The 12,373-nt window shown below is 42.0% G+C and overlaps 1 protein-coding gene across 2 annotated transcripts in view; it reads left to right on the forward strand.

Annotated features, from left to right (window-relative positions):
• The first annotated feature begins 2,559 nt into the window (after window positions 1-2,559).
• Window positions 2,560-12,373, forward strand: part of xylt1 (xylosyltransferase I) — a 342,709-nt gene continuing 332,895 nt past the window's right edge. The window contains exons 1-2 of one of the 2 annotated variants that reach the window (XM_061880992.1): window positions 2,560-2,691; window positions 6,478-6,826. In XM_061880992.1, the coding sequence (XP_061736976.1) occupies window positions 6,548-6,826 (279 nt within the window). In that variant the 5' untranslated portion in view covers window positions 2,560-2,691; window positions 6,478-6,547. The remainder of the gene's footprint in view (window positions 2,692-6,477; window positions 6,827-12,373) is intronic. The other variant, XM_061880993.1, reaches the window with a different exon arrangement.

The following is a 12,373-nucleotide window of genomic DNA, read 5'->3' on the forward strand; positions in this document are numbered from 1 at the left end:
TTTCATGATTTAAATGGTTTTTCCAGCCAAAAACAAGGCATTTTTATTTCCATCCATCCATCCATCATCTTCCGCTTATCCGAGGTCGGGTCGCGGGGGCAGCAGCCTAAGCAGGGAAGCCCAGACTTCCCTATCTCCAGCCACTTCGCTAGCTCTTCCCGGGGGATCCCGAGGCGTTCCCAGGCCAGCTGGGAGACATAGTCTTCCCAACGTGTCCTGGGTCTTCCCCGTGGCCTCCTACCGGTTGGACGTGCCCTAAACACCTCCCTAGGGAGGCGTTCGGGTGGCATCCTGACCAGATGCCCGAACCACCTCATCTGGCTCCTCTCTATGTGGAGGAGCAGCGGCTTTACTTTGAGTTCCTCCCGGATGGCAGAGCTTCTCACCCTATCTCTAAGGGAGAGCCCCGCCACCCGGCGGAGGAAACTCATTTCGGCCGCTTGTACCCGTGATCTTATCCTTTCGGTCATGACCCAAAGCTCATGACCATAGGTGAGGATGGGAACGTAGATCGACCGGTAAATTGAGAGCTTTGCCTTCCGGCTCAGCTCCTTCTTCACCACAACGGATCGATACAACGTCCGCATTACTGAAGACGCCGCACCGATCCACTCTTCCCCCACTCGTGAACAAGACTCCTAGGTACTTGAACTCCTCCACTTGGGGCAGGGTATCCTCCCCAACCCGGAGATGGCACTCCACCCTTTTCCGGGCGAGAACCATGGACTCGGACTTGGAGGTGCTGATTCTCATTCCGGTCGCTTCACACTCGGCTGCGAACCGATTTTTATTTGCGAAAGGCTAAATGTGGCCTATTACCCAGTGAGAACAGAGACCACCTCACATGTAAATCCAAGCAAAAATCTCATTTTTCTGCCATCTTCTTGTTGTGGGGCAGACTGGCTCATACATGCATATGCACCCTCCGCTGCAGACATTTTTTAATACAAATTAGTGTACAGTTCGAACTTGATCTAGCAGTAGACTCGATATGGAAGCACTAAAAACTACAACAAAGATGGCGAGAATCAGACGCTGTCAAATTGGAGTCATGTAAATATGAACGCCTATAAAATCGAATCCTGAAGAGACGGTCAGAAAATGGTCTGTAAAACTAATTTATCCAAAATTTGGACCAAAGACCACCATTGCATGTTATGTAGACTACGAGGAAGTGTTTTAAATGTGCAACAAACTCATAATATGACCCCTGTAAAAGTTTATTTCTGTTCCTAACTTCCTATCAATTACAGCATGGGTGACAAACTCTGGCCCGCGGGCCAAATTTGGCCCGCCGTATAAATTAATTTGGCCCTTGAGGCAATATTAAATTAACATTACATTTGGCCCGCCGTGTAATTTAATTTGGCCTTTGAGACAATATTAAATTAACATCAGTGCTTGCCCGCCGGTGTTATAACACTGCATTCACCGCTAATACTCATACTTGCCAACCCTCCCGATTTTCCCGGGAGACTCCCGAAGTTCAGTGCCCCTCTCGAGTATCTCCCGAGGAAACCATTCTCCCGATTTCCACCCGGACAACAATATTGGGGTCGTGCCTTAAAGGCCCTGCCTTAAAGCGTTCTCTACAACCTGTCGTCACGTCCGCTTTTACTCCATACAAACAGCGTGCCGGCCTAATCACATAATATATGCGGCTTTCAAACACACACATGAGTGAATGAAAGGCATACTTGGTCAACAACCATACAGGTCACACTAAGGGTGGCCGTATAAACAACTTTAACACTGTTACAAATATGCGCCACACTGTGGACCCACACCACACAAGAATGACAAACACATTTCGGGAGAACTTCCGCACCGTAACACAACATAAACAAAATACCCAGAACCCCTTGCAGCATTAACTCTTCCAGGACGCCACAATATACACCCTCCGCTACCACCACTATTAAAATTTTGCACTGTTAAGTTATATAAGTGTTGCTTTTTCCATATTTAGTGTTACAGCAAATCAGCTAAGCAGACTGAGTAATAATTAACGTTTTATTTGTACACTTTCTCTTGCTACTTCAAGACTTGAACGCTTGATTCATTTATTATTGTTATTTTATTTTCAAATTTATTTTTAGCCTGTGAAAAAAGTGTATTTTGATATTTACCTGAGAAGGCTGCAAATAGAAAAGAGGCATTGAATTTTTCTTTAAATTTTATTTGATACGCCATTGAAATTTTTAAAATTATTATTATTATTTGAAACTCGTGTTTGCATGTCACTATAAAGTTATATAAGGCTTGCTTGTTCAATATTCAATGCAAAACTTTTTTGGGTCCCTATCAAAAGGTTAATTTGTTCAACCTTGGCCCGCGGCTTTGTTCAGTTTTAAATGTTGGACCACTCTGTATTTGAGTTTGACACCCCTGAATTAAAGTAAAAGGGTTGGGATTATTGTGTCCAGCTTTCTACTGACAGTTTGTTTATGTTTGGGTTTTCCTGTGTTTAGAATCACTTCCTGTCCTGGTGCTCTTGTTTTGTCAGTATTTCCTGTTTGGTCTCTGTGTTTTACAGCACCTTTACTTTCTGTTCCATGTCCTGTCAGCACACCTGTTCCTCGTTGAATTACTTCTTTTTAGTTCCAACTGGGTCCGTCTTTCACTGTTGGATCATTCTTCCTCTTCCTTTTGAGATGCTTCGTGTGCGGGTTTGGGTCCCACGCCGCTTTTGTGAGTAATAAATTGTGTTTACCTTTAATTCCCCTTTCCGTTCTTTGCATCTTCGGAGTCACGTCGAAGCAAAGCTCAACCTGACCATGACGAAATTATACTTAAATTATTGCGATTTAATATTCAGTTTGCAAGAAACTTGTTAAATTGCCGTGTTGAATACAAATGGAGGGCCCTTAGGTTTGCCCTTGGAGTTTGTATATATTATCAAAGTGAATATACAAACGTTTGTACACTATATTGCCAAAAGAATTTGGCCACCCATCCAACTGATCAGAATCAGGTGTCCTAATCACCACAGATATATAGAATCAAGCACTTAAGTATGGAGACTGTTTCTACCAACATTTGTGAAAGAATGGGTCACTCTCAGGAGCTCAGTGATTTCCAATTTGGAACTGTCATAGGATGCCACCTGTGCAACAAATCCAGTCGTGAAATGTCCTCGCTCCTAAATATTTCAAAGGCACTTCACTGTTGTCTTTATTACAAAAAAAATGGAAGAGTTTGGGAACAACAGCGACTCAGCCACGGAGTGGTAGGCTATGTAAACTGACAGAGAGGGGTCAGCGGATGCTGAAGCGCATAGTGCAAAGACTTTCTGCACACTCAGTTGCTACAGAGCTCCAAACTTCATGTGACCTTTCAGTTAGCCCACGTACAGTACGCAGAGAGCTTCATGGAATGGGTTTCCATGGCCGAGCAGCTGCATCTACACAATGCATCATCAAGTCCAATGCAAAGAATCAGATGAGAAGCACGTCGCGACTGGACTCTTCTCGTTCTGTGGAGTGATGAATCACACTTTTCCATCTGGCAATCTGATGGATGAGTCTGGGTTTGGATGGTTGACAGGAGAAGTCTACATTTTTGACTGCATTGTGCCGAGTGTGAAATTTCGTGGTGGAGAAGGAACTATGGTGTGGGTTTGTTTTTCAGGAGTTGGGCTTGCCCGCTTAGTTCCAGGGAAAGGAATTTTTGAATGCTCCAGGATACCAAAACATTTTGGACAATTCCATGCTCCGAACCTCACGCGAACATGACTGTGCACAAAGCAAGGTCCATAAAGACATGGATGACAGAGTCTGGTATGGATGAACTTGACTGGCCTGCACAGAGTCCTGACCTGAATCCGATATAACAGTGGTTCTCAATCTTTTTTCAGTGATGTACCCCCTGTGAACATGTTTTTAATTCAACTATCCCCTAATCAGAGCAAAGCATGTTTGGTTGAAAAAGAGATATAAAAATAAAATACAGCACTATGTCATCAGTTTCTGATTTATTAAATTATATAACAGTGCAACATATTGCTCATTTGTAGTGGTCTTTCTTGAACTATTTGGGGGAAAAAAGATATAAAAATAACTAAAAACTTAATAAATACGTGATTCAATTACAAATAAAGATTTCTATACATAGAAGTAATCATCAACTTAAAGTGCCCTCTTTGGGGATTGTAATAGAGATCCATCTGGATTCATGAACTTCTAAACATTTCTTCACAAAAAAATAAATCTTTAACATCAATATTTATGGAACATGTCCTCAAAAATGAAAATTGCATTGTTGCATTTCTTTTTACAGTTTATGAACTTACATTCATATTTTTGTTGAAGTATTATTCAATAAATATATTTATAAAGGATTTTTCAATTGTTGCCATTTTTAGAATATTTTAAAAAAAAATCTCACGTACCCCCAGGGGTACGCGTACCCCCATTTGAGAACCACTGCACAAGTGGTCCTCCAAGGTTCTCATAGTCATTGTCACCGACGTCCCACTGGGTGTGAGTTTTCCTTGCCCTTATGTGGGCCTACCGGGGATGTCGTAGTGCAGTGGTTCTCAAATGGGGGTACGCGTACCCTTGGGGGTACTTGAAGGTATGCAAAGGGGTACGTGAGATTTTTTAAAATATTCTAAAAATAGCAACAATTCAATTAAATCCTTTATTAATACATTTATTGGATTATACTTCAAGAAAATATGAATGTAAGTTCATACTGTAACAAATCATTTTCGTGTCTCCCCATGTCTAGCATTAAAAGATTACAGTTGGTACAAAATGCGGCTGCTAGACTTTTGACAAGAACAAGAAAGTTTGATCACATTACGCCTGTACTGGCTCACCTGCACTGGTTTCCTGTGCACTTAAGATGTGACTTTAAGGTTTTACTACTTACGTATAAAATACTACACGGTCTAGCTCCATCCTATTTTGCCGAGTGTATTGTACCATATGTCCCGGCAAGAAATCTGCATTCAAAGGACTCCGGCTTATTAGTGATTCCCAAAGCCCCAAAAAAGTCTGTGGGCTGTAGAGCGTTTTTATTTCGGGCTCCAGTACTCTGGAATGCTCTCCCGGTAAAAGTTCGAGATGCCACCTCAGTAGAAGCATTTAAGTCTCACCTTAAAACTCATTTGTATACTCTAGCCTTTAAATAGACCTCCTTTTTAGACCAGTTGATCTGCTGTTTCTTTTCTTTTTCTTCTATGTCCCACTCTCCCTTGTGGAGGGGGTCCGGTCCGATCCGGTGGCCATGTACTGCCGGTGTATCGGCTGGGGACATCTCTGCGCTGCTGATCCGCCTCCGCTTGGGATGGTTTCCTGCTGGCTCCGCTGTGAACGGGACTCTCGCTGCTGTGTTGGATCCGCTTTGGACTGGACTCTTGCGACTGTGTTGGATCCATTATGGATTGAACTTTCACAGTATCATGTTAGACCCGCTCGACATCCATTGCTTTCCTCCTCTCTAAGATTCTCATAGTCATCATTGTCACCGACGTCCCACTGGGTGTGAGTTTTCCTTGCCCTTATGTGGGCCTACCGAGGATGTCGTAGTGGTTTGTGCAGCCCTTTGAGACACTAGTGATTTTTGGCTGTATAAGTAAACGATTGATTGATTGATTGATTGATTCATATACTGTAAAAAAGAAATGCAACAATGCAATATTCAGTGTTGCCAGCTAGTTTTTTTGGTGGACATGTTCCATAAATATAGATGTTAAAGATTTACATTTTTGTGAAGAAATGTTTAGAGTTAAGTTCATGAATCCAGATGGATCTCTATTACAATCCCCAAAAAGGGCACTTTAAGTTGATTACTTCTATGTGTAGATATCTTTATTTTTCATAATTGAATCACTTGTTTATTTTTCAACAAGTTTTTAGTTATTAATATTTTTTTTCCAATTAGCTCAAGAACGACCACCACAAATTAGCAATATTTTGCACTGTTATACAATTTAATAAATCAGAAACTGATGACATAGTGCTGTATTTTACTTTAGCTCTTTTTTTCCAACCAAAAATGCATTGCTTTGATTAGGGGGTACTTGAATTTAAAAAAATGTTCACAGGGGGGTACACTACTGAAAAAAGGTTGAGAACCACTGTCGTAGTGGTTTGTGTTGTGGTTTGTGCAGCCCTTTGAGACGCTAGTGATTTAGGGCTATATAAATAAACATTGATTGATTGATTGATTGATTGATTGATTGAATTAGAAATGGGATGACACTTCAAGTTCATATGTGAGTCAAGGCAGGTGGCCACATACTTTTGACATTATAGTGTACGTTTGAACGAATTAATAATAGAATGAAGAGTTTTCCAAAATAACATGCAGGTGCGCGATTCTGTGTTGGATGTTGCATGGCAAGTTCCACCGCAAGGTGGCGCTGTTACTCCCCTTGTCGCGCTCCTCTTCCCGCATCCTCCTCCGCCGCCGTGTGGCTCATCCTCCCTGCTTCCTCCCCTCTCTCCCTCCTTCGTACTTCACCCTCAGCGCTCTCCAACCCGGCCGCTCACCCACACTCACACCGACACCGACGCTCCTCCGCAGCCCGCTGCGAAACATGGTCGGCGGCGTGTGTGCTCGCAGGCTGGCCCGCCGGTCCCGGTCCGCCCTTATCGCAGCCCTCACGGTACTCCTGGTCCAGACGCTGATCGTGTGGAACTTCAGCAGCTTCGACTCCGGCGAAGACGGCCAGGGAGACGGAGCCTCCAACGTGCGGGAGAAGCGGGACAACAAAGCCGCTGGCAGCGACTATTTACGGCATGGAGGGCAGCGGCAGAGGCGGCAGCATCTCCAGCCGCCTGGGAGAGGAACCTCATTGCGGCACATACAGCAGCCGGTAAGAAGCATGTTTTATCAGCGTAGAAGACAAGCACACCGTCCTGGCCTCAAACAACATATTTATTATGTGAATGCTCCAATATAGTCACACATTCTTTTTTTCTACAACATTCATCTATTTATTGTGTGAAAGCTCCAATACACTCACACATGCTTTTTTTCAACAACACTCATCTATTTATTGTGTGAATGTTCCGGAGTATTCACACACATGGTTTTTTACCCCAAAATGTTTTTTTTACCCCAAAATTAACCTTCTTCTCAAGATTTCGGCGAGCTCTACCTTCCACATTTTTGACCCGATTCAAACCGTTACAGCTTCAAACTGTTCAGAATCGCGGGCTTTCCATTGACAAATTCCCCAAAATCCCAGATTTCCCAGAATTCCTGGTTTTCAAGGATATTTTTCCCAGTCAAAATGAATTGGCCATTTTTAAAACTTCCACCATTTCCACATTTTTCGACCGATTCAAACAATTCCACCTTCAACATATTTCACCATTGTGGAAATTGAAACTACTTTTTTTCCAAGTTTAAAAAAAAAACAATTCCTGGTTTTCCAAAGCCCTATTTCCTTTTGTCTGGCGACCACTCCTTCCGCATTTTTCAATGCATTTCAACTGTTCCAAAGTCAAAACATTCCTCTTATTCATGAGAAAAATCTAAGTTCCATCCGTCCATCCATTTTTTACCGCTTATTCCCTTTAGGGGTCGCGGGGGGCGCTGGCGCCTACCTCAGCTACAATCGGGCGGAAGGCGGCGTACACCCTGGACAAGTCGCCACCTCATCGCAGGGCCAACACAGACAACATTCACACTCACGTTCACACACTAGGGCCAATTTAGTGTTGCCAATCAACCTATCCCCAGGGGCATGTCTTTGGAAGTGGGAGGAAGCCAGAGTACCCGGAGGGAACCCATGCATTCACGGGGAGAACATGCAAACTCCTTACCGTAAAATATCAAATAATATTATTTAGCTCATTCACGTAAGAGACTAGACGTATAAGATTTCATCGGATTTAGCGATTAAGAGTGACAGATTGTTTAATAAACGTATAGCATGTTCTATATGTTATAGTTATTTGAATGACTCTTACCATAATATGTTACGTTAACATACCAGGCACCATCCCAGTTGTTTGTTTATGCCTCATATAACGTACACTTATTCAGCTGGTTGTTCACTATTCTTTATTTATTTTAAATTGCCTTTCAAATGTCTATTCTTGGTGATGGGTTTTATCAAATTTCTCCTAAAAATGCGACTCATACTCCAGTGCGACTTATATGTTTTTTCCTTCTCTATTATGCATTTTCGGCAGGTGTGACTTATCCTCCGGAGCAACTTATACTTTGAAAAACACGGTATTTCCTTTTTTCTGGAGACAACTCCTTCCGCATTTTTCAACGCATTTCGACTGTTCCAAAGTCAAACCATTCCTCTTAATCATGACCAAAAACAAAGTAGGTTTTTTTTAAACTGGAAAAATTCCCGCTTTTCCCGAAATCCCAGGAATTCCGTAATACCATTTCGCAATTAAAAATGTTACTAATTCAACATTTCTCGACCGATTTGAAAAATTCCCACACCAACCATTCTAACTCATTCACAACATTAAATTTTTTTAAGCATTTTCAAAAAATTCCCTCTTTTCCCAAAATTATTTTTTCAAATTGCCTCACAATACGAAGGTCCTGAGTAGTCCTGAGTTCAATCCCAGGCTCCGGATCTTTCTGTGTGGAGTTTGCATGTTCTCCCCATGACTGCGTGGGTTCCCTCCGGGTACTCCGGCTTCCTCCCACCTCCAAAGACATGCACCTGGGGATAGGTTGATTGGCAACACTAAATGGTCCCGAGTGTGTGAATGTGAGTGTAAATGTTGTCTGTCTGTGTTGGCCCTGTGATGAGGTGGCGACTTGTCTAGGGTGTACCCCTCCTTCCACCCGAATGCAGCTGGGATAGGCTCCAGCACCACCCACGACTCCAAAAGGGACAAGTGGTAGAAAATGGATGGGATGGAAATTGCACAACTCCCAAATTTTATATCCGATTCAAACAGTTCCAACTTCAAAATATTCAGCCTGTTCAGGAATTGTGTTATTCTTCAACAATTAAAAACAATTCTTGTTATTCCTAGAATTCCCAGTTTTTAAGGACATTTTCCCCTTTCAAAATGCCATCCGTCCTTCCATTTCCTACCGCTTGTTCCTTTTGGGGTCGCGGGGGGTCGCTGGAGCCTATCTCAGCTGCATTCGGGCGGAAGGCGGCGTACACCCTGGACAGGTCGTCAAATATCCATTTTCCACATTTTTCAACCTATTCAAACCCTTCCAAAATCATCACTTTCCACTCATCCAACTAACACTTTACCAAGTTCCAAACCAAACTCAGTTTTTCCTGGAAATTCAAACTTTTCAACATTCAAACCATTCCAAAATTCAAACTATTCTTACGTTCATAGTACTTTCTGTCAGCATTTCAGTTCACCTTAAGCATTGGAGCATTCACACGCAATTCCTTCAGGAATTGCCTCATCTAGTTACTGTATGTTGTCTTGAAAGAGGCAACCCTGAGGACAAATAATAGCCAGCCTGCACAGTCACACAAACACTAGCGGTCCCTTTTACTTCTCTGTTGCTGAGCACAGGAGGCGCAGACTGGAGATGGAGATGCCAAAGCTGTGGTAAAATATGAGGGTAAAATGAGACTCACTAGGTATTAAACATTTTAAAATAGAAGACAAGGCTATTTATTGCTCACATAATGTGTGCAATTTGTTTTGGGAAAACATCAATACACCACAACAATAAGGACACTTTCTCCAATATAGTCAGTTTCTAAACAGCAGTGTCAATAATTCCTACTGAGACATGTTTCTGTTATACCCCTGAACTATAACAAAGTAACTGAACGATTAACTTTGCAAGACACAGCATCTCAACTGAAGCAACAAGATGAAAACACATGTTAAATGGCTTAAAGTTGAATTATTATGTTTGATTTGTATTGGGTGTGTTAGGTAGTAGACCATATTGCCAAAAGTATTTGGCCCACTGCCTTGACTCACATATGAACTTGAAGTGCCATCCCATTCCTAACTCATAGGGTTCAATATGATTTCAGTCCATCTTTTGCAAGCTATTACAGCTTCAACTCTTCTGGGAAGGCTGTCCACAAGGTTGCTAAGTGTGTTCGTAGGAATTTTCGATCATTTTTATAAAAGCGCAATGGCGAGGTCACACACTGATGTTGGTCGAGAAGGCCTGGCTGTCAGTCTCTATTTTAATTCATCACAAAGGTGTTCTATCGGGTTCAGGTCAGGACTCTGTGCAGGCCAGTCAAGTTCATCCACACCAGACTCTGTCATCCATGTCTTTATGGACTTGCTTTGTGCACTGGTGCATAGTCATGTTGGAAGATGAAGGGGGCTGGTCCAAACTGTTCCCACAAGGATGGGAACATTGAATTGTCCAAACTATTTTGTTATTGGAGCATTCAAAGTTCCTTTCACTGGTGCTAGGGGGGCTGACCCCAACCTCCTGAAAACCAACTCTGCACCATAATTCCTCCGCTGACCCCTGTCAGTTTACGTGTCCCACCACTTCGTGGCAGAGTTGCTGTTGTTCCCAAACTCTTCCATTTTCTTATAATAAAGCCGACAGTTGACTTTTGAATATTTATGAGTGAGGAAATTTCAGGACTGGATTTGTTGCACAGGTGGCATCCTATGACAGTGCCATGCTGGAAATCACTGAGCCCCTGAAAGCGTTCCATTCTTTTACAAATGTTTGTAGAAATTAAGACACCTGATTATGATCATATAGAAGGGTGGCCAAATACTTTTGGCAATATAGTGTATGTTGCATCCTGGAATTTGTATGTGAAAACCTGACCCAAACGAGGTAAACCATGACTCGTGCAGAAGGATTACATCAAAGTGGAAATTTTATCCACGACAAATAATCCAAATATGTATTTGTAGACCCAGCTGACTGGGTTGTGCCCTGAAGGTTGCACAGTGAGCAGCTTTGTGTTTGAACAGGACTTGCGCACAGCATGTGATTCTTTTTTTTCTTTTTTTTTCTTTTTTTTTTTACAGCCTGTTGGTTGGCATTAAATTCCGCGAAAATTGAACTTCTCTTTCACGTGGTCTTCCGAGGCCGTAAGGCTACCCTAAAGAAATTGGACACAGTTGTGGCTGGCAATCGTGCAGAGTTTTTTTTTTTTTTTAATGTTTTTTTTTCCCCCTTTGTAAAACTGCCAGACGTTTAGTGGAAACCTCCTTTTCAGCCTGCTTGCGACCAGCAGACAATTGTGATGGGCGAAGATAAACTGTGTCCTTCGCACACAGTCAGTCCCTCTGAGCCATGCACTGCATCATCTGTCTGCTCCACAGACATTACAGTCTGACAGTCACTTCATCTGGTTGGACTATTCGTCCCACCTGCCGGCATTCTAACACAAAACCATTGCCAAGACCGCTATGCTCATCTCTAATAAAATCTATAGCCACTAATTAACCGGACGTATACTGTATGTTTTTTTTGGCTGTGGTTGGAAACCGGAGTACCCGAAATATACCCAAGCAAGCACATGGCGACATCACATAGAGATCAGAGTCGAGATTTGAACCAAGAACCACCTGGCTTGGATTTATTTTTCCTTCCAGTTTATTTGTAAGAAAGACTATACAAAAACAATTCATCCAAAAAAATATATAATAATATAATAAAAACATAGCAAGTTTACACTCTAATACAGTGGTTCTTAACCTTGTTGGAGGTACCGAACCCCAACAGTTTCATATGTGCATTCACCGAACCCTTCTTAACTGGAAAAAAATAAAATAAAATTCAAGACAAAGTTGTATGTTTTTGGTAACATTTTAGTATAGGGCAGTGGTCGGCAACCCAAAATGTTGAAAGAGCCATATCGGACAAAAAATACAAAAACAAATCTGTCAGGAGCCGCAAAACAAATTTTTAAAAGCCATATTACATACAGTGTGTCATGGGATATAAATTGAATTAAAAGGACTTAAAGGAAAGTAAATGAGCTCAATTATAGCTACAAATAAGGCATAATGATGCAATATGTACATACAGCTAGCCTAAATAGCATGTTAGCATTGATTAGCTTGCAGTCATGCAGTGACCAAATATGTCTGATTATCACTCCACACAAGTCAATAACATCAACAAAACTCACCTTTGTGCATTCATGCACAACGTTATGAGTTTGGTGGACAAAAGGAGACGAAAAGAAGTGGCCTAAATCACGTCTTAGGAAGTCGGAGAAAGTTATACATGTAAACAAATTACGGTGAGTTCAAGGACCGCCAAAATTAGTACGACAAAACGGCGCTTGCCAAATACTCAAATCAGTGAAGACTGTTTAATATAAACAGTGTGCTTTATAGCAATTAGGGAGGTTTGTGTCATGTGTGTCCTCTTACAGAAACCATATTAAAACAAAAAATATGTTTGTTTCCCCTCATCATTTCCATTTTTCATATATTTTTGAAAAAGCTCCAGAGAGCCA

Source organism: Nerophis ophidion, linkage group LG20 (genome assembly GCF_033978795.1).
Source record: "Nerophis ophidion isolate RoL-2023_Sa linkage group LG20, RoL_Noph_v1.0, whole genome shotgun sequence".
NCBI classification, from domain to species: Eukaryota; Metazoa; Chordata; class Actinopteri; order Syngnathiformes; family Syngnathidae; genus Nerophis; species Nerophis ophidion.